The sequence below is a fragment of the Cercospora beticola genome, chromosome 6, assembly GCF_033473495.1.
Source record: "Cercospora beticola chromosome 6, complete sequence".
NCBI lineage: Eukaryota > Fungi > Ascomycota > Dothideomycetes > Mycosphaerellales > Mycosphaerellaceae > Cercospora > Cercospora beticola.
In genome coordinates this window covers 2,709,279-2,728,876 of record NC_088940.1, presented here as the reverse complement: position 1 = coordinate 2,728,876, position 19,598 = coordinate 2,709,279, and the positions used below count along the sequence as shown (strand labels likewise).

The window sequence follows — 19,598 nt, the reverse complement described above, 5'->3', positions numbered from 1 at the left end:
GTCCTGCGGTCTGCCTCACCGAACATACAAGCTCGAAATCCGAGCATGTGAATTCAATCTAGTAGCAGCCATAATGAGGCGATGTTGTGATGACGAGAAGTGGCTCATCGTGACTCCGAAGTATTCTGCTCTCTGTTTGGTCAATCCTACCACAAGCAGCATGCAAGTAGTCCGAGTCATCATGCGTGTGAGGGATTCAGCCCTAGACTAATGAAGCCACGCGAGAGCTGTGGTATGCTCGGCGTTCGCTTAGAAACTCAATGCATTCCCATGCGCAGCGGAAGGCTGCGACTTGTGCGTGTTATTGTGTTGCCTGACCATAGATCAAGTGATGGTTTTAGAAGTACATATAAGCAAGAGTGTAAGACCTTTCACATAGCTTCTCCTCATCATCACAGGAACTCAATTCAGCATTCGAAGCAATAAATGACATTGAAACAAAACCTGACGTTTACTACTACAACAAACATCATCAACACCACTATGTCTTCTCAACAACAACAACAACAATCCACCCAATACCAACGCCAAACTCTCGAACAAGTTTCCGGCGACAAATCTCTCCCATCATACCGAGACGCAACGAAAGGACAATCACCAGTCGATGTTACAGAAAAGGAGATGGAGATCGAAAGCGTCAAGAAGCAATCGAAGCTGTCTGCATTGAAGTCAATGTTCAAGGAGAAGCCGGGATCATCAGCAGGGCCATCCGGTAAGTCACTCGTTGCTCTGGAAAGTACAAGGCCACCATACTGATGGATCTCAGACAAGCAATACAACTACGTCGTGTCGAAGAATGGCGGCGAGGATAACTTTCCTTTCCAGCATAGGAACCAGATGAGATTCGGGTGCTGAGAAATGGTTTACTCTAGTACAGACATTGTGATGATACATTAGCGTTCAGCATCGCTCTTGGTGGTCTCGGGAAAGTTGGGATAGTGTCGCCAGAATGGCTTGATACAGAGACAATTCTGGGAGTTCGGAGTTGGGTATTGCAAAGTTTTTGGACTTGAGCTCAGTCGCAGACAGATACTGCGTCCTTTGATATCCGGTCGAAGAAAATTCAATCTCATAAAATTGTCATTGCACATACCACCCGTGATCAACATCCATGTACTTGACATGCTCGCTGCGTCTCAGATTGTTGATGTCTCTTCCAACCCTCATCGCTTGCTCCTCCACCTCTGACCATATCTGAGCCTTCCGCTGGGCCACAAGACTCATGTTATCGCTTTCTTGTTCCAGCCCAAGCTGGGCCAGGCCGACCTGCTCTGTGAACTTGTCGAGCAATGCTTTGCGGAAGCTAGACATCTGCTGTCGTGGTAAGAGGTGTAATGTTGCAATGTTTGGGACCCAGCCTTGGGATAAGTTGAGATACGAGAAGTTCTTCCAGTTGCCTGCCCAGATACTGGTCGTGGTGGACTGTTGTGCCCAGGTGTCATCGACATCGTTGGTTGCGGCATCGGAATTCCACACGAACGACAGTGCCGCACACCAATCTGTGCAACCCTCGAGATCCAGCCATCTCAGGCTCAACAGGTTATTGCTGAGTTGCCGGATAATTGCTGCTGGCTCATACATGTCTTGATCCAGCGCAGAGTAGTAGTGTGAGCCACCTGCGTGCACATCGGGGCTATGCTGACTCGAGACTGTGGCTGTCGCCAGATTTGGCGTCAAGGTAGGTCGTTGCCAGTATGCGAGCGACAGATGAGCAAGACTTGGTGTATGCCTCGAAAGTGCCAGAAGATCTCGCCAGGAGACGCCTGGTGGTGGGTGAGAAAGTGAAAGATGTGTCAGACTGGAGAACCGAGCTTCTGGTATGCTCATGCTTAGAGCTGCCTCGAAGCTCGAATCTTGATCCCAGGATTCTACCACAGCATCTGTTGTCGATTCTGCCGACTGAGGCATAGGCTTCTGTTCCTTTGCAAGCTTGGTAAGGCGTGGTATGGATAGCCCATCGCTGCCGATCAGACCGGCAAGATCGAGGTGTGACAATGGTTCCGTGCCGCTTGTCAAGGCATCAAGTGTATTGATGTCTATCGCGGGTCCGTAAAAACCGAGATAGCTCAGTAGTTTGAGGCGCAGTCTCAAGGGCAATTCGGCCAGCATCGGCAAGTCCTCCTCGTCGAACATATCCCAATTCTCGGCGGCAGTCTTGAGTGCAAAATGCACCAGGCTTCCTGGTCGTCGATTGTAATCGTCATCGTCGTCGATGCTACTCAACAAAGCAAATCTCCCGAGCTTCTCGGGCCTATTGCGATCAATGTCAGTTGTGCCATTCCGCCTAAACCGCCTCTGTCCAGTTCTCAGTGCCAGAGAGCGGGTCCATCCTGGTGTTTTGGTCCAACTCGCTGGCGGGGCGGGGCCTGGAGTCCTGTTGGGAAGTCGTACTCGCGCAGCGCGCTTGGGTTTTGGAGGAGCACTCTCTGCGATTCCTAGGATGCCTTTCAAGGACGGATGTACTGACTTGTGGTTGGTCGCGCTCTCAGCGAGCTCAGCCTTCTTCTTCGCAGCATCTTTCCCTCCGAGTTTCCTCAGCTCACTGAGTTTCTCGTTGACCGAGGATTTGGTGTTGGCGACATTGGTGCCGGCAGCTTTGTTGCCACTCGATGTGCCTTGCAGTTGTTTCAAATAGTTGTTGCGTTGTTTCTTGGGCATACGCGCGGATACAATCCAGAACCAGTCCAGTCCAGTAGGTCCGTAGTCCAGTTTATATGGCCAGACACCGGAGATTGTGCACAGTGTGAGTCAATGTGCTATTGTTGGTGTGGCTGAGAGATGTGGATTCGAGAACAGAAGATGTCATGCCCTCATCCGCTGTTGCTGACCAAGACAGATCGACAGCAACGCCAATGTCCGTTAGCCTTTGTTCTCTCTGACTCCCACGCAGTCGTCGCGATGTAACATGCACAGCGCGGATCAGTAATCTGACCGCGACTCGACAAGTACCCGGAGACATGTCCGCCATCACGCTGCGCCCGCCAACCTTCTCACCCGCCAATCCTCCAGCCGACTTCAAGAATCCTTCAATAGCATGGCTCACCGAGACCTGGCACGTCACGCACTCTAGTCTCCCCATGTGGAAGAGCAAGAAGAATGTGCGCATTCAATACACGCCCTTAGACCCATCGTCGCCATCTATCGCGAAAGAGAACACGGACAGAATCGACGACGTGGTCACCTCGCAGCCGCTCCACGGCGTCAAGGTCTCTACGATACGGGGCGTCGATACAGTAGCAGGAACTGGCGACAGTAGAGGCGAATGGAACTGGCGCGGCAAAGGCTGGCTCATGATCGCCAGCAGCCATTGGGAGGTTCTAGGTTGGGGAGAAGAGCAGAACAACAATGGCAACAAGTGGGCAGTAACGTGCTTCGCGAAGACGCTTTTCACGCCTGCGGGCATTGATGTTTACTCGCAAGGCCGTGGAGGCGTTCTGCCAGAGACTCTTGAAGAGATCAAGACTGCGTTGGCACAAGTGGATGATGCGGACATTAAGAAGATGGCCAAAGACATATTCGCAATCGTGATTGACGATTCACGGAAGGATTAAAATCAACAGGACGGCAAACAGGGCCATATAGAATGCAATATTCGGTGTAAATAATACATTAATCCTGCTCGTCATGAGCTCGCAGAACTCACAACGCACTCGATATTGCACCTCTCTTAGCTCTCGCTTTATTAGAACTGCTTTGACCAGCAGCCGATTACAGATTGTGCTAATTCCGCCATTTCTAATCAAAGTTTGAAGGCCGGTTTAGCCAACGCTGGGCCGTCGTGTCTCCATACGAATTTGGCAGCCTGCATCTCTTTCCTCCTGTCCATCAGCGATCGAGCATTGCGCAACTATGCGCCTCGTCGACACTCACAGCCTAAAGCTTGTTGAGTTCACAGAGGACAAGACACCCTATGGCCGATACGCTGTCCTCTCTCATCGCTGGAGCGATGACGAAGTCACGTTCAAAGAGTTCCGCAAAGGATTGAACAAGGACAGCATTGGCCATCGCAAGATTGTTGCAGCTTGCGAATATGCAAAAGCTCAAAGACATGCTTATATCTGGATCGACACTTGCTGTATAGACAAGAGATCAAGCGCTGAGCTGTCTGAAGCTATCAATAGCATGTACCGCTGGTGTGATGCCGTCTTGCCTCGGGGCTTCTACGACTGTACTCACGTTGTACAGGTACCAGCGTTCGGCAGCATGCTATGCATATCTTCAAGACGTCTCCTATGAGGGAACTGCAGACGAATTGACGATTTTAGACGAGCTAAGAGCTAGCCGCTGGTTCGGGCGCGGATGGACACTCCAAGAATTGCTAGCACCCGCTGAAGTCACCTTTCTAAATGCTCAATGGCAGGCTATTGGTAGTCGACAAGATGACTATATCGCTACTGCGGTGTCAGAGATCACCGGAATCGGCTTGTACGATCTCAATAATTTCAATCACCAAAGGCCAAGCGTGGCTCGCAAGATGAGCTGGGCAGCACGAAGGATCACTACCAGGCCTGAAGATCTCGCGTATTGCCTGCTCGGACTTTTCGATGTCAATATGCCGATGCTATACGGCGAGGGCATGTGAGTAACACGTTCGACGAAACCCAGAAATCTCTTTCCCAATGTCCGGGACTGCCGTATTTTGCCTGTCTTCACTGCAATGGGGCACAGATACCGACAGTTCCTCTAACGAAGCCGCTGACGAAGAATGACAGGCTCAAAGCTTTCATGAGACTTCAACAAGAAATCATCAAGAAGTCAGACGACAAATCAATCTTCGCATGGGGATGGGATCTTCCGGGCGAGTTCGGACTAGCATGGTACGGCCTTCTGGCACCTTCCCCAGCTCCATTCGAAAAGTGCGGCGAGATTGTCGTTGACGAAGGCAATTTCGAGAACAAGTACCCTTACGAGATGACGAATCAAGGTCTCTCGCTGAAATCCAAGGCCGAGCTGTTGGGCTCGGAGAAGTATTTGATAGATCTGGACTGTATGAAGCTGGCCACTAACGAAGATGGCCATCTCCGGCGGCATCGATGCTATCTGATCCTGGAGCCCGCAACGCCGGACGGCCGCATATTCCGCCGCAGGCATGTTCATCGCACCATCAACGAAGATCTTGAAGCGAAGTATCCCAAGGATCGTAGAGAGCCCTGTGGTGTGAGGAAGTTCTTGATCAAGCAGGCGGGGCTCTGAGACTTGCCTCTCCTGATTCACACCTGCGATGAGGCGATGCCAGAGCAGTGTAGGCTCATGAGCTAGGCGAGTTGAATCTGGCGGATCTATCTGGACTTTCAATGCGTGCGGGAAAGCGGGCTAGTTGCGGACAGCAAAATGGAGACTGGGAAATACGCTTACTTTGCGATATCTCCTCGCGAATTGGATCCCGCAGCTGCCTCGCTTGTCGAGACAGAGCGCCTTAGCTACCGCTATACAAAGCGGAGGTACGAGGCTCGAAGAGGCACTGAACTTCCAAGGGCAGAGGAGCGCAGAGCCTCAATCCTGGCTTCTTTGTTGCTTTCCGGTAGTCGAGCGGGATCAGTGTCGCACGCGACCATGTTATTCCATCGAACCTGGATGCGCTTCTCTTACTCCGACGGACGCCTCCAATAGCAATCCGAGTCTTCGATATAAGTCGAGCCAGGATATACAAGCAATATCTTGGAGAAGGAGAAGAATAAAGCCTGGAGGCATGATGCTGCGTTCTTTCACCAAACTAGAGGTGGGACGATTTCGAGCACTCCTTCCCGATCGACTTCCACGCCCAAGCGCTTCATGACCTCATATATCTCCTTCTTCTTCTCCTGGATGCTGCACTTCGCCCAGAAATCATACTCAACAGTGACACGATTCAGCATACCAGCATTAATCTCGCCAATATGCTTGATCCACTTCAGTTCAACGTCTTCCCAGTCACTATTTGCCCGCTGATGGTAAGAAGTGACATGAATGTTGCCATAAAATATCGGCAACGTCTCGGCACGGATCTTCTTGCTCACTCGGGTCAGGGATGGCTGGTAATACGCAGACACAGTGCCAGAGGCCGAATCCAGAGACCTAGAAACTGCGTCTACCCTATACCGATGGTGTCCACATTCAATGGGCAGGTGACTTTGAAGAAGTGAGCTCGGACCTGGTGATTGTTCTGAAATCAAGCAGTAACTCACATGATTCCCTCTTGCTCCATTCCCTGCTGGCACTGTTCATCATCTCCAATCGAGCATCGTGTGGTGGGATATGTCCGAGGTGAGGAGTGCGTACGAGTAAGCGATAGACAACCACTCAACTTGTAGATCTCATTCCTCAATTCGGGTGGCAGGTCGAGGAAACCGGTGGGGGCCGTACTGCCTGTGGACACCTTATGCAAGGCAGGGCAGAATTTGAGGGCAGTGTTCAGCACGATGCCATCTCTCTTGATTTCGTGCTCGAGATCAGCAAGCTTGGCTCTCCAGGGCTTGAGAGTCGTACGCAATGCGTCGATCTCACCATGAATACTGGTCATCTTGCCCTCCAGCTCAACCTGGAGCTGACCAAAAGCCGAGTTGACCTTCCGGTGGACGCTCTCTTGTTCTCCATGCAAGCATTTGCAGCGCTGGTACTTGCAGCTCTTGAGGCTGCAATGGCGAATGGACGTACCTTCGCTGCCACTGTCGATAGTGATGCCCAATGCTGTCATGATTCTCCGTACTAGAGGGGAGCCAGACAAAAAGGCGACCACTTTTTGCTTCGATCGGTGAAGGCGATGAGCGATCGAGTGGAGCGTCGGATACTTGCAAGAAGAGTATTTGCGAGGCTTGCATTCCTCGCACTGACGTGCAAGGTGTCCGATTAATGCACTGCCTAAGTTGTCATATGCATCGATGCGCAAGGCTCGCAGTTGCTTTCGCAGCGGAGGAAATTTCGACTCGAGGGCCGCAACCTCTCGCTTCAGACTGTTGCGAAGGAGGATGACGGGGTAAGTACTCGTAGATGCCATGACTGTAGTGCTTTGGCGCTGATAAACTACCTCCCGGAAGATTCAAGTCAAGTCCGAAATCGTGTACTGTCTTGCGAGCCTTGTCAGGGAAGAAGATTATAGTCGATTGTCCGTTCTCCACACAGATCGTGCCAAGATTCACAAGCCTAGTCTTGGTGAATGATGAGCAGGCTCCGCATTGTAAGCACATTCACTCGTGAGTCATGTTGCACACAAGCCCCTGCACAACCAATTGACGGACGATGTATGATCTATGCTGTCCGCCCAGGTATTGGCCGAGCCACTGATGTATGTGCAGGCAGAGCATTACATGTAGCAGTAGAATTGCTCATGACAGTACAAGAGCTTGCGCGAAAGGCTCCAGAAACATGGGACCAAAGAGAATGTCAGACCCCGTATGTATCTTCCGGAGGTCAGTAGGTATGAATTGAAATGTCCAAAATTGATCTTCAATGTAAGTCTGGGGGTGGTCGCTGTTCCTTTGTTCGAATACCTGCTATCCCACCAGTCCACGGCAAGCGGCTCAAAAGCAACCTTTGCACAGCATCCCTGGGTCCTGAGAATTATGAGAGAAGCGATAGAAGTTGAGAGCAATCTCAATACTGTATGCAGGAATTTCATGGGGAGGGAGCATCAACGCATCCTGAACTTTTGCTTTTCTGTCAATTCGCGTCTGTCTCTCTTTGGAAACGCATACTTTTGAGCCTCCACAATTTTCCGCTGCGGCACCCTTGCCCAGTCAGCCCAGTCGCAAACTCGAGAAGCATACAGCTGATTTTCACACACTGAAATCAGCTATACTTCTAGTACCAGACTGAGGGGCAAATAGAGCCCAGTTTCGTCTACAATCGTTCGCCCGTCAAGGCAGCACATTACGATGTCTTCCGTCTCTCCCAACGCCTTTTCCCATATCTATTCCCATGGTGGACGATAAATGTTCCGATGGTATCGGCTGATAATTAACAGAAGCCCCTTTTGGTCCACCTTCACCCCAAATTGAGCGAGCTTCTTCAGTGATTTCTCCAGCTGCTTGCGTCCGACATCCTCAGCCCGCTTCAGCTCCACTTCTGAATCAAAATCGAAATAGTCCAAAAGTTCGACTTTGATGTCCCGCAGCATCGCTGCCTTTTCTTTGCCGAGAGTCTTGATCCACCTGAACATCTTTGTCCAGGATCCGGCATTGCCATCTACATAGACGGCGAGCCTCCCATAGAACATTGGCAACGTGTCACTTCGGACTTGTCTAGAGACGCGAAGAAGGGCTGGCTCCTTGACTTGGCGAAGTTTGTCGGTGGCAGAGAATCGACTAGAGTGGCGGGTCAGCACTGCCACAAAGGAAGACGGTCAAATGGAGGCAAGATCTTACATCGGTGGTCGTCGCTCATGACGCAAGCAGACGCGGCCTTCGAATGGCCCTTCGTCGTAATTGCACTTGCAGTTGCCGCGACGTTTTCGCGAACCCAAGCATCCACTCAGGTTGTAGATGTAATTTCTCAGTTCCGCTGGCAGGTCAAGAAATCAAATCGGACGGCCAGACCTGATTAACGAATGCAGTGATGGTGAGTATACGAGACTCGGTCTCTGCCTGTACTCGATCTCGTCACGATCAATCTCAGCTTCGAGGTCCAACATCTTGTGTTCAATACGTTGCAGCTCAATGAAAGTACGATCCAATCGTTTTGAAACGTGCTGCCATACCCTTCCACTTCGCTGGTAATGTTCGCTAACGATTCTGTCAACCCGACTGTAGACCACTATTCGAAGAGTGCGCAATTGGCGGTCTTCAAAATCTTGGCCGATAATTGGCGGGCCTTGTGTGAGAAGGAGCTCAGCCCCATTGCCGTTGTACTCTGGTGGCATATGGCGGAGATTGAGGCAAAGCTGGTCCATCTTCGACTCGAGTTTGTTGTATTCATGTTGTAAGTTCGCGAGCAACCCGACCACAGGATGCGGAGATGGTCTAGCCATCATGGAACATCTGAGCTTAGTTCGTCGAGTTGGGCAAGGCGTTATTAGGGGTGAGAGGCAGGTGACGGAGGTGGCTCAACTGTCGCCATCCAAATTGTAGCAATGGTGTGGTTTAAATTGATTGTGAATTGGAAAACTAAAGAGCCCGAGGTCGCTGATAACGTAAGCAGAGTGAATACACGTGCGGCATCAATGGTGAATGACAGGCCTAGTCAGTTGTCATAGCCTGCATAGGGTTCTTCAGAGGCCAATTATAATGTTTGATGGATGTACAGCGCCTTAAATAGCGCTTTGTTGAATATCCGAGCAGGAGTACCGCTATCCTGTCTCCATTTCAGACTGCACCTTCCGAAGCCGTTGTTGGAAGGAACAATGTGGTGACGCGGCGCGACGCTTCTAAAGCTTCGACACTTGAAGAGAACAGAGGGGAAACCAGACGTTGTGTGTACCGTCTAAAATTCAGTATGCATGTACCAAGGCTCGCAAACTTGTGTCTCGATGCGAGTTTCAAGGCTAATCTCTGTTTCTTCATTCCAGTACATGCCACCAAATGATAGCCAGCAAGGAAATCAAAAGCGACATTGCATCGAGCCAACTTTCACCAACGGCGACCCCAGTACAACGTGTCCTGGAAGCTTGCTTTTCGATTGATCTACTTCTGTCTCGCTGCGATGCATTCTTGTGAGTCTTCACGCCCCTGCTGGTGTTCGCTTCTCAAGAGAGCACAGTCAAAACACATGCATCGGGTGCTGCTGCCTTTCGTACTCGAAAATGAGCGATGCCATTGCTATTGGACCCGTGACCAGAGCAAGGATCTGTGCCGTCCGCAACGCTACACTCTGGGCTTCTTAGAAGCCCGCATTCTGCCGTGCTTTCGATCTATCGCGATTCGTTCATCCACCTGGGCTGACTCCCACAGTAGCTTCTTTCGAAAGCGTTGGATTCCGTTCGACTCCATCCTCACCCCATATCCAGCGAGCTTCTTCAATTCTTGCTTCCAGTGCTTACTTACCTCATCAGTAATCGACCGATCCTCTAGCTTGAGATACAAATCTCCGGGAATGTCGATAATGTATTCTCTCAACATCGCAACCTTTTCTTTGCCAATTTGCTCGAACCAGCGCAACATCGCCCCCCAGTACGCATCTTCAGCCTGTACATTGACTTGGAATTTACCAAAGAACATCGGCAAGGTGTCATTCCGAACCTGTCTTGAAACTCTCAGGAGAGGTGAGTCGCTCCATGGGAGAGGTTGATCGTCGTCTTCCGTTCCCCGCCTTAGTTTGCGGCGAAATTTACTGAAGGGCACATTAGCTCTGCGCTTTCTGAGCAGTAGTGGAGTACTTTCATGGTCGATATTCCATAACGGTTGCAATCGCGACATGACTTTGTTCGATCGTAACTCCGTATGCATTTGTGACACTTGAACTCCCTCAAACATCCACTTAGCTCATAGATATAATTCCTTAACTCAGCTGGCAAGCCTAAGAATCCAGTCGGATCACCAGTAGTTGGGCCAGGGCGTAGCCACCCAAAGCATTGTCGTGTTCTGCATGAGAAAAATTCTTCTTTGACATAATTTCGACTGCCATGTTCTGAGGGCTTCATTTCTTCCACGGCTTTCGATCGCTCGTCCCTTGCTACATGTCGAGTTGACACAAGCCTCAAGCCTTGAGGGAATCGGAGTTTCAATGCAACAGTCCTTCTATCTCCACTCTGACCACGAGTTCAGCCAGTTCTTCGAATGGTGTACCTGAAAGGCGGGACTCTGAAAGCTGCCTCTTCTCATTCACAGCGACAATAAGATAATGTCGCCTAGTGCAGGTTTGCTCCACACCAGCTCATGTTGCCTTTCAGATATCTCTTCCACGCAATCTCCTTGGCCTCGTCAATCATATCCTCATCCAGTCCTTCCCAGGCTGTACTTGGCACCTTCCTCTTCTCGAATACTTCGTCTAGAAGTCTGGAGCATATTAGCTATGCGTTGTCTAGATCTCAGCCTCGTGCTCACTTACGCTATGGCTTCTTCTAGTTCGGTGTGGTGCGCTAGGTCTATGAGCGACATTTTGATGCCCTTGGGCCACTTGGTGAAGGCTTGTGGCGTTGTCATATCGCCTTGCTTGCGGCGTGGTTTCAGAGGCATGCGGTCGAGGAAGTCACTTAGCCAGAAATTTTTCATTGCGCTGTCCATGAACGCTTGCTTTTCCTTCTGACGCATGGCGGTGAATCTGACGGCCGACCACGCGAATGGCTTGACTTGCGTGCTTTCACCTTCGATGTGACCCTCATCGCCGCCTGCCTTCTAGGTCTCGAGTCAGCAAATGGTCGTAGAGCACAAAAGTTAGAGGGCAATGGATACCTCGCCGGTAATCTCTACGCCTTTGTCCTCACTTTCCTCGACATTCATGGGCTTCTGCCGGCTTCCTTGACCACAAGATAACAGCGCCAGATTCGCCGCGGTGAGTGGTGCGCGCCGCGGCTCGCTATTGAGGACGTCTTCAGTATTGCCCATAACGACATTGCGAGTGCCTCGAAGAGGCAGGACGATTGAGTTGGAGCCTTCCATGATGGATGTCGTGGTGTGCGATCGGAAGAGGAGGCGAGAATGTAAGTGCGGTGGTTTGCATGTGCGCAGAAGTGACCCGTGTGCCACCACTGTTGTTTGCTCACCGGTTTCGCGTCGTCAATCACTTCTTGGCTCAAAGTGAAGCTCTTTTTGTGGGCCGTCGCCTTCCTCGCGCCGGCTCTTAACTTCGCATCCCTTCTTCTTCAATTTCTTCACTTGACCGTCTCTAATCACCAACGACATGTTTTCAGCATCTAATCACGACTCGGACCTCTACGAGGAGCCGCCTCCGTCTCCGATGCCCGAAGATATCGCGCCGATGCCAGAAGAACAGCGCGAGAGCGTATCCGCGCTGCTCAGTCACGCAGACCAGAGTGCTCGATCTGTCGGCGATCCGGAGGAGCACGAAGCGCTGCCCGATAGAGCGACCGTGGGTTCCTCCTGCCACCCTCTATCTTTACATCCGCTGACCCATAGACAATAGGATGATGGCCCATTCGTGGCTCTAGAGTCGCGTAGAGAAAAGTACGCCAAAATCGTCGTGGCTCATTGGGGAAAGAAATGGCATCGCAGCTTGCGCGCACAAAAGATCATCTCCAAGAAAGTCGGTCACGCAGGTCTCTCGGTCACCGTCATCAAGCACCTAGCAATAATGGCGTTCTGGATACCTGACCAACAGTCAGCGATTGTTTCACTGCGAAAAGCTATTGCCAGTCGACTGGGCGATCCCGCCAAGCGAAATAAAGCAGCACAGCTATCGGCCAACGATGTGAAACTGGTTCTAGAAGCCATGGAAGAAGTGAAGGGGAAGACTTGGAATGAGCTGGCGAACAAGGCCTTGCGCGAATCTGAGCAATGAACGTGAGAGGATGCTCACCGAGCACAGGCTTTCGGGATAACTGATCTTGGGATGCTCCAAGCCGGAGACCAAAAAAAAACGGGCGATCGAGTGCATTGGAGGAAAACGTACCGCCCAGTGTTGGGACCATTGATCCACGCGCGCTTCCTGCAAATTTGGTGCTGCACGAGCAAAAGACAAGGCAACACGCTCTATACATGTGGTCTGCCGAGACCCGACGCTTTGCAAGCTGACTCGTCTGGGTGAGCAAGAGTGCCGGCGTTACGTAGATGCCACTGGATGTCGCTCTGACTTGCATCTGCGGGCGGCGGTCAGCATCCCACTAAAGTCTCTACACTTCCATCGCACATACAAATGCAACTCTTCTCTATATCCAACCTCACCATCCATCTATTCATCCTTCGTCGCAACCGTCCTGAAAACCGGATTCAACAACGCAGCCGCCCACTCATAACTGGTGAACAAAATTCCTCCACTGAACACCGTCCTCCCCAACCTCATCGTCGTGCCCCTCCAGAAACCTTTGATACCATAATCCGACATGATGCTTTTGAAAGTATCAACCGTACTCGCACCCCTCGAACTCTGACATCTTGTCTTAATCATGTCAAAAGGTTGCGTGGCCAACGTCGTAACCACGCCCGCCACAGATCCATTCGCGAAATTCGTCGTAGTAGATTGTTCGATGCCTCGTACACGTTCGTAGTCTTTCAAAATGTTGTATGTTCCCATACGGAAAGCTGTTGCGCCGGCTTGTTTCAATGTCGTACCTGCGAAACCGCGATAGAGGCCGAGGAAACCGTCTTCTTTGAGGATGGTTTTGACACAATGTCTCGCGTTATTGAATCGGCGCTCTGTGCGAGCATCGTCTATAAGTGCGGTTTTGATGCGTTCGGTGGGAGTGACAGCTGTGGCAGAGGCTACGACCCCGGAAGCCATGCCGGATAGCATGCTGCGAGCAGGGGAGAGGGTGCCTGTTTCGGGATCCTTGAAAGTATTTTTGATTGTGTCAAAGGAGAGGAAGCGAATGCCATCTTTGCCGACGCTACCAATGACGAGAGGAAGACAGCCTTTGTAAAGTGCCCGAATGCCTTCCTTGGAGTAGACTTGGTAAACGACTTTGAATGGATTCTTGGGCGTGGGTTGGCCTTTCTTTTCACGAAGTTGAACTCTTGTCTTGGCAAATTCGAACGGATACTGCAGTACTGGTCAGAGAACATAGCTGGAAGTATGTCGGGATGGTCGAGATGCACCGTAGCAGCTCCCTCAATAGCTCCCGCAATACCTCCCGCAAGCAACGAGACTATCATCGGCGTATTTCCGCCATCCTGCCGCAATGTCAGTTGCCAAATGCACAGAACGTGCCAACAGCATACTCACATCCTTCATCGCTCCGGATTCCCTGCGCACACGCAGATTAAAGAATGTGATGGAAAAGATGTCCACATCTTGGCGGTTGTAAACATCGAGTGAAGTCGGGAAAGACCCAAAGCCTGAGCCGAGGTCAGCCGATGCCGGAGCATGGAATTTCACCACTGCTTTGAAACACCAACCTTCGAGAATCAATACCATCTTACCTTCTACTAGGTTGATGACAGATGCCAATTTTCCAAGAGTGAAGTCCTATACTATTCCTAGCCTAGGCGTCAAGGGCAGCTCTCAAGTACACCATAAGCAACGCAAGTCCCCTAACACAGGTAGCTATACGTACATCACGTACATCATCCATCTTACATTTCTCTCCTCCCATATCTATCCTCCTCCTCATCTCCCACCACATCCTCAACCCCCTCCGCCCTTCTCTGCAAAGCGTCAACTACCGGCAAAAATGTCCGCCTTCAGCCCCAACAACCACAGCCACTACCTCCGCCTGGCCCTCCTCTCGGCCCAAAAATCCCCTCCCAAACCCACAAACTTCCGCGTCGGAGCCCTCCTCCTCGCCCCACCAGACCTCACACCTTTAATCACCGGCTACACCCTCGAAATGCCAGGAAACACTCACGCCGAACAATCCTGCTTCATCAAGCTCGCCGAAAAGTATTCTTGCACTGAAGAAGATCTCGGCGAACATCTACCGGACGGCGTAATATTATACACGACAATGGAGCCTTGTAATAAGAGGAGTGTAGGGAATAAGAGTTGTGTGGATAGGATCTTGGATTTGAGGAAGAAGGATGGGAGTCAGGCGATTCAGAAGGTGGTTTGTGGGGTAGGGGAGCCGGAGACGTTTGTGGGGGTAAACGAGGGGAGGAACAAGTTGGAGCTGGTGGGGATAGAGGTTTTGTATGTGAAGGGGTTGGAAGAGGAGATTTTAGAGGTTGCTACGGCGGGGCATGAGAAGAAGGAGGATGATGCAGGGACGTGAGGTTGTTATGTTGGCTACTGTGTTGCAAGGACAGTTGAGCGATGATGCATCGCGGTTGGAGGCCGTTGTGTCCGGCCAATCGCATCGCTTGAAGGAACGAAGTCGCCTCCGAAGTCTTTGGGAGAGCGGCTGGCTCGCAGCCACAGCAAGGAATAAGAAAGGCCAAGCTCGCGAGAAGAGGCAGGTTCAGAACCATTTGCCAGTTTGGCGCATTGGCATGATTCGAAAAAGCATTGAGGTGAATGTCATCAATCATCATTCCATTCATCTGACGGTACAGTAATCTACGTCACTCTAATTTCCCCTCTTCGCATCCTCCTCCGCATTCTTCGGCACACTGACCATCAAAGGCACCGAGTTCGCATTCAGTCTCTGGAAGGCCTGCAATAGAGGAAAGGTCAGCATGAATCTCAAATCAAGACTTGCACCACCCCTGAATACCATCAAGTCCAAAGCAAAGGGAACGGGCGAGCTGAGTAAAGAAAGGCCAACGCACCCTCCAAGGCCGCGTTCCCCATACAAAACTCCAACCCCAAAATGCCCATCCCTCTGCCAACGCATACCACCACCAAGGACTAATCAATGGGAGATACTTTGCACTCACCTGCGCAATATCACCTTCTGGCAATTTTCCGTCCCACTCATCGTGCACCTTCGCAATCTTATCCCCCTCAGTCCAGATCTTGACCTTGCTGTTGATGATTTGTTCCTTTCCAATTCCCTTGACGACGTAGCGGGATTTCAGGTCTAATTCGATCGGGTTGCCGGAGGATGTCACTTGGTGGTGAAGACGTTCGATTTCGGAGAAGAGGGATTGAAGGCCGTACCCTATACATCACAAATCCGTGTTGATCAGAGGCATGATGCATTTGGGAAAGAGGATGGGAGAATGAAAAGCTTACACTGCGGTTCGAATTGTTTCCTTCCCTTGGCGATGGTCAACGGATCGATGAATTCTCCCTCATCCTTCCAGAGCTGGAGCTTTGCCAACGAGGGCCTTCCAGCGAAGAGATCGAGGACAGAGCCGACGAGTGTTTGCTGTTGGGAAGAGAGTTCTACGCCGGAAGCTGTGGAAATGTTTGTGCTTTCGATCTTAAGAGGTCCGACATCCTTGTTTTCGGAAGACATGGTTCTGGTAGTCTGTGTGAAAGCTCTTGTGGTGGTTTGTGAAGCTGGGGTTCGTAGCTGTCTCGTGGCAAGTGTGAGACGTGAGACTGGTGTAAAGTTGGTAGCTCTTGTTGATGCACGGAGGAGAGATTGGGAGAAAGGACGCATGATATGGAAGGGAGTGGTGAGAGTTCAACAATGCAGCTCACGAGCTCACCAGGTACTTCTACTATCACGCAAAGAGATGACGCGAATGATGCGTGTAGAGGGACGTTGTACTGGCTGCGGACCGGACTCCGCTTGAGCTGCGAAAGGAACCGAAAGTCGTTGATGAACTATGACGTATACGCGTTCTATCTGCATGTCGCGTCACGCTGACCATTCTGACCATTCACTCCGTCTCGACAGACGCAAGCTACGCGACCAACTTCGCAGCGAAGCCTTTCGAAGAAGCCGGATTGATTCTCTGTTTTGATGAAGCAAAGGAGACCACCTCTTCACATACATGGAACTCAAATCCATGACAACCTCATCCCTTCCCTCTTTCAAATCCATCAATATCTTCATGGACAATTCCCGGGACAGCCATGAACCGCATGACAAGTCAAACAATCCCCCTTAGTATGATCGGGGCTCGTCGAGCAACACTGACCATTATCTCCACCACATGGCTTCTCATCTCGTATGGATCCCGAGATGATAACCTGTCGCACGAACAGTCATTAAAAATCGAAGGCCACGATATCATTGTAGTTGAAGGAGAAGGAAAGACTTACCAGGTTCCCTTTCTCGCACCAGTAGCTGCCAGATCATTGATGAGCACAGATATTATAACGACGAAAAAGGCGCTCCAAGGATTAGGCTCACCCGTGGGTTGGAGTAACTCTGTCTGGCTGCGCACGGCTATCGATATTGTGCTGGAGATTAGGTGCCGCTTGTACACCGTGAAAAATGCCACCCAGCAGGAGAACGATTCCATAGACGCTTCGATACATTTTTTTGAAAGGTTTCAAACTTTGTGGGTAGGCTCCTCTGCAGAGAGTATTCGATCAAGTGTCAAAGTCGGTATAATAAAGATGTCTGATTCTATGGAAGGTAGCGAACGAGCTGGCTCTATATACTACTGCCGGAACGGAAGAACCGGCAGTTAGGGCTGATTCCGGTTCATGCGAGGTGGCTGCTATGGCCAAACCGATACTAGCAATCTCTCTTTTCTCGCATGAACTCGCCTAAAAACGCAATAAAACAATGCCTCTAACAGTTGATAGCCTTTCTCTGGCTTGTAATTAGCCGGTGGCTACTTCTCTATTCTAAATCGTCTTTAATTTACCGAATTCGAATCGCCTTACCGAGTTAATTTATCTCTTAACCTATCCTTAGATACTATATGTTATAGTTCCTTAATTAGATAGATAGATAGATAACTCTTATACGCTAGTCTACCTCTTTTAACTAGAGTAAGCAGCACGCCCTATATTTTTCGTAGGTAGAAAAGCCCTCGTACTAGTACTCCGGCAGAAAAACCCCCTTATATCTTTATATTTTATAGTAAGCTCTATATAGCCTACCGCTTCCGTAGTTTCTAGTTCTCCTTAGGACAATTTATATTATCTTAATAGTTTATTAGATCCTTTATAATATAGTTTTCCTTAGTTATTTCTTATATTACTAAGTACTTAGGAGCCCGATCCTCTTGCCTACTAGCTTAGGGACTCTAGCCTATATATATAGTCTTTGTCCCTATACTAGTATCTATATTAATCCTATATCTAACTCTTTCTTGCTAGTTCCTAGAGTAGGTATCTCCCTATATAAATCCTACTTAGATTTTAACCTTCCTTAGTATCTAGTTATATAATCTATATCTAGAGAAATTCTAGTTTTTATAGAATATCTAGAATAGTAGTAGTAGGTATCTTTATAGGCAGCTCTAAGTATAGTATAGAGTTAGATAGCTTATATTAGATACTCTACCTTTAGACTTAAGGTTTCTAGAGAGCTCTAGAGTAGAGGACTAGTCTGCCCTAGAGTCTCCTATTTAGATAAAAGGCTCCTAGTAGCTAATTGTCCTAGTGTCTATAGAGGTACTACTATTCCTTTCTTCTATTTCTACTATCCTTGCTCTTTCTTATTAAAGCCTTCCCTTAGGTATACTTAGTTCCTCCTCTTTAGCCTATTTAGAGCCTAGGTTACTACTCTAGCCTCTAGACCTATAGTAGTATTTACTACCTAGAAGGGCTGTCCTATAGTCGAGTATTAGAATCTTATAGTAGTTATGCCGCGCTAGCGTCGTCTTCGTATTCTTAGGAGCTCTCTAGTCTCCCTAGGTCGAAATTCTAGACTTTTTGTCGCCTTCTTCCTACCTCTATAGGTGCCTAGCCGCCCTACACTTTGCTAGTATAGCCGAAGCTATCTATTTCTATCTACGACCGCGTAGAGGTATATAATAGGACTTCGCAGGTAGTTCCTTAATTAATAAGAGTTATTAAGGCCTTATTCGGTATTATCTTAGTTATAGTATTAGTAGAGTTCGTAGTTCTATTAATCTAGCGTATCTTATAAATTTCTCTAGCTTTATATATCTGCTTTAGTACTATAATATCGATTATTAAGCGTTTCTCCTTAGTAGTACCTAGCTTAACTATATATTCGTAAAGCGAGAGTAAGTCGGTATAGACGATTAATAGTAATACTAGCTTATTTAGTCGCTAGAGGATAATAGATAGAGTAGTATTAATACTAAACGCTATATTAATACTATAGCTTAAAGTATATATCTCCGATATAAGAACTAAGTATATTACGCGTTTACTCTTAGTTAAGCTCTAATAGACGATATTACTAATAAGAGTAAAGGAAGTAGTAGCTATTAACTCTATACTAATAACGATTAGGTAACCGATTTATAACGAGAAGTCCTTATTATTAGCGAATAAGCTATTAACGAAAATATATAACGCTATTAAATTAAGATTTAGTAGTTTATATATTAATCTATAGTTAAGGTTATTTATTTGCTATTAGATTCGCTTATTAAGAGCCTTAATATTATTAGAGGTTAGTATCTTTAATTAAGCTACTACTAAGAGGTTAAAAGTAGCTTCTAGTTAATATATAGACGCTAGGTAAGCACCTCGTACTCGTTATACTATATAGCTATCGACGTTATAAATAAAGCTAAGTTATTTATCTTATCCTTTTAGTATAATATAGATATTATCGTTATCTAGTAATATAGTATATCTATTAAAAGTTAAGAGCGTATTAGCTATTAGTCGTTCCTTAGGTTTACTTATAAATATAAGGTATTTAGCCTCTATATACTAGAACTCTTAGTTAGTAAGGATTAGTATATTATCGGTTTATATTCCGACAATTCTAGTTCTAGGTAATTCCGAGGTAGTAATTAGTAAGTATAGATTAAACGAGCTAGTTACTATATAGAGTTTGTCCTTATAGTAGTTACTATACGTATTAAACTAATAGGTACCTAATTCTGCTAGTCTATAGAGTAGTAGGACGACTCTTATAATTATTCTATAGTAGTCGCGTTCTAGTTCTTTAGGTAATAATACTAAAACGACTCGGTTTAGTTTAGTAGTTAACTAGGTATACGCTTAGCTAATATAGCGTAATTCTAGCGTAAAACCTTGCTTAATTAGACTCGTAGCTAGGCTAATAATTACTCGCTATAATACTCGCTAGATTATCGGTAACTATATTAGAATCGTTTCCTTATTATAGTCGTTATATCCTTAAA

General features: G+C 48.5%; 11 protein-coding genes across 11 annotated transcripts; 5 read left to right on the top strand and 6 right to left on the bottom strand.

Annotated features, from left to right (window-relative positions):
* Positions 1-483: 483 nt before the first annotated feature.
* Positions 484-855, top strand: RHO25_010132 (uncharacterized protein; the record flags this gene model as incomplete). Its single annotated transcript, XM_023601648.1, has 2 exons — positions 484-712; positions 767-855. 2 exons carry the CDS (start codon positions 484-486, stop codon positions 853-855), a joined length of 318 nt encoding a protein of 105 aa, XP_023453664.1.
* A 225-nt stretch (positions 856-1,080) lies between these two features.
* On the bottom strand, positions 1,081-2,658 carry RHO25_010131 (uncharacterized protein; the record flags this gene model as incomplete). Its single annotated transcript, XM_023601647.2, has 1 exon — positions 1,081-2,658. One exon carries the CDS (start codon positions 2,656-2,658, stop codon positions 1,081-1,083), a length of 1,578 nt encoding a protein of 525 aa, XP_023453661.1.
* Positions 2,659-2,957: 299 nt separating this feature from the next.
* On the top strand, positions 2,958-3,551 carry RHO25_010130 (uncharacterized protein; the record flags this gene model as incomplete). Its single annotated transcript, XM_023601646.2, has 1 exon — positions 2,958-3,551. One exon carries the CDS (start codon positions 2,958-2,960, stop codon positions 3,549-3,551), a length of 594 nt encoding a protein of 197 aa, XP_023453662.1.
* Positions 3,552-3,849: 298 nt separating this feature from the next.
* RHO25_010129 (uncharacterized protein) lies at positions 3,850-5,193 on the top strand (the record flags this gene model as incomplete). Its single annotated transcript, XM_023601645.1, has 3 exons — positions 3,850-4,133; positions 4,186-4,578; positions 4,713-5,193. The coding sequence occupies 3 exons, from the start codon at positions 3,850-3,852 to the stop codon at positions 5,191-5,193; spliced, it is 1,158 nt and encodes a 385-aa protein (XP_023453659.1).
* A 512-nt stretch (positions 5,194-5,705) lies between these two features.
* Positions 5,706-6,673, bottom strand: RHO25_010128 (uncharacterized protein; the record flags this gene model as incomplete). Its single annotated transcript, XM_065603254.1, has 2 exons — positions 5,706-6,108; positions 6,165-6,673. 2 exons carry the CDS (start codon positions 6,671-6,673, stop codon positions 5,706-5,708), a joined length of 912 nt encoding a protein of 303 aa, XP_065459326.1.
* A 1,212-nt stretch (positions 6,674-7,885) lies between these two features.
* On the bottom strand, positions 7,886-8,833 carry RHO25_010127 (uncharacterized protein; the record flags this gene model as incomplete). Its single annotated transcript, XM_065603253.1, has 2 exons — positions 7,886-8,298; positions 8,548-8,833. 2 exons carry the CDS (start codon positions 8,831-8,833, stop codon positions 7,886-7,888), a joined length of 699 nt encoding a protein of 232 aa, XP_065459325.1.
* A 1,923-nt stretch (positions 8,834-10,756) lies between these two features.
* RHO25_010126 (uncharacterized protein) lies at positions 10,757-11,507 on the bottom strand (the record flags this gene model as incomplete). Its single annotated transcript, XM_023601644.1, has 3 exons — positions 10,757-10,904; positions 10,957-11,243; positions 11,301-11,507. The coding sequence occupies 3 exons, from the start codon at positions 11,505-11,507 to the stop codon at positions 10,757-10,759; spliced, it is 642 nt and encodes a 213-aa protein (XP_023453660.1).
* A 241-nt stretch (positions 11,508-11,748) lies between these two features.
* RHO25_010125 (uncharacterized protein) lies at positions 11,749-12,366 on the top strand (the record flags this gene model as incomplete). Its single annotated transcript, XM_065603252.1, has 2 exons — positions 11,749-11,937; positions 11,992-12,366. The coding sequence occupies 2 exons, from the start codon at positions 11,749-11,751 to the stop codon at positions 12,364-12,366; spliced, it is 564 nt and encodes a 187-aa protein (XP_065459324.1).
* Positions 12,367-12,756: 390 nt separating this feature from the next.
* RHO25_010124 (uncharacterized protein) lies at positions 12,757-13,938 on the bottom strand (the record flags this gene model as incomplete). The annotated part of the gene is made up of 3 exons (XM_023601642.2): positions 12,757-13,563; positions 13,620-13,694; positions 13,747-13,938. The coding sequence occupies 3 exons, from the start codon at positions 13,936-13,938 to the stop codon at positions 12,757-12,759; spliced, it is 1,074 nt and encodes a 357-aa protein (XP_023453656.2).
* Positions 13,939-14,194: 256 nt separating this feature from the next.
* Positions 14,195-14,731, top strand: RHO25_010123 (uncharacterized protein; the record flags this gene model as incomplete). The annotated part of the gene is made up of 1 exon (XM_023601641.2): positions 14,195-14,731. The coding sequence occupies one exon, from the start codon at positions 14,195-14,197 to the stop codon at positions 14,729-14,731; it is 537 nt and encodes a 178-aa protein (XP_023453658.2).
* Positions 14,732-15,025: 294 nt separating this feature from the next.
* RHO25_010122 (uncharacterized protein) lies at positions 15,026-15,859 on the bottom strand (the record flags this gene model as incomplete). The annotated part of the gene is made up of 3 exons (XM_023601640.2): positions 15,026-15,112; positions 15,336-15,559; positions 15,634-15,859. 3 exons carry the CDS (start codon positions 15,857-15,859, stop codon positions 15,026-15,028), a joined length of 537 nt encoding a protein of 178 aa, XP_023453275.2.
* Between the last annotated feature and the right edge of the window lie 3,739 nt (positions 15,860-19,598).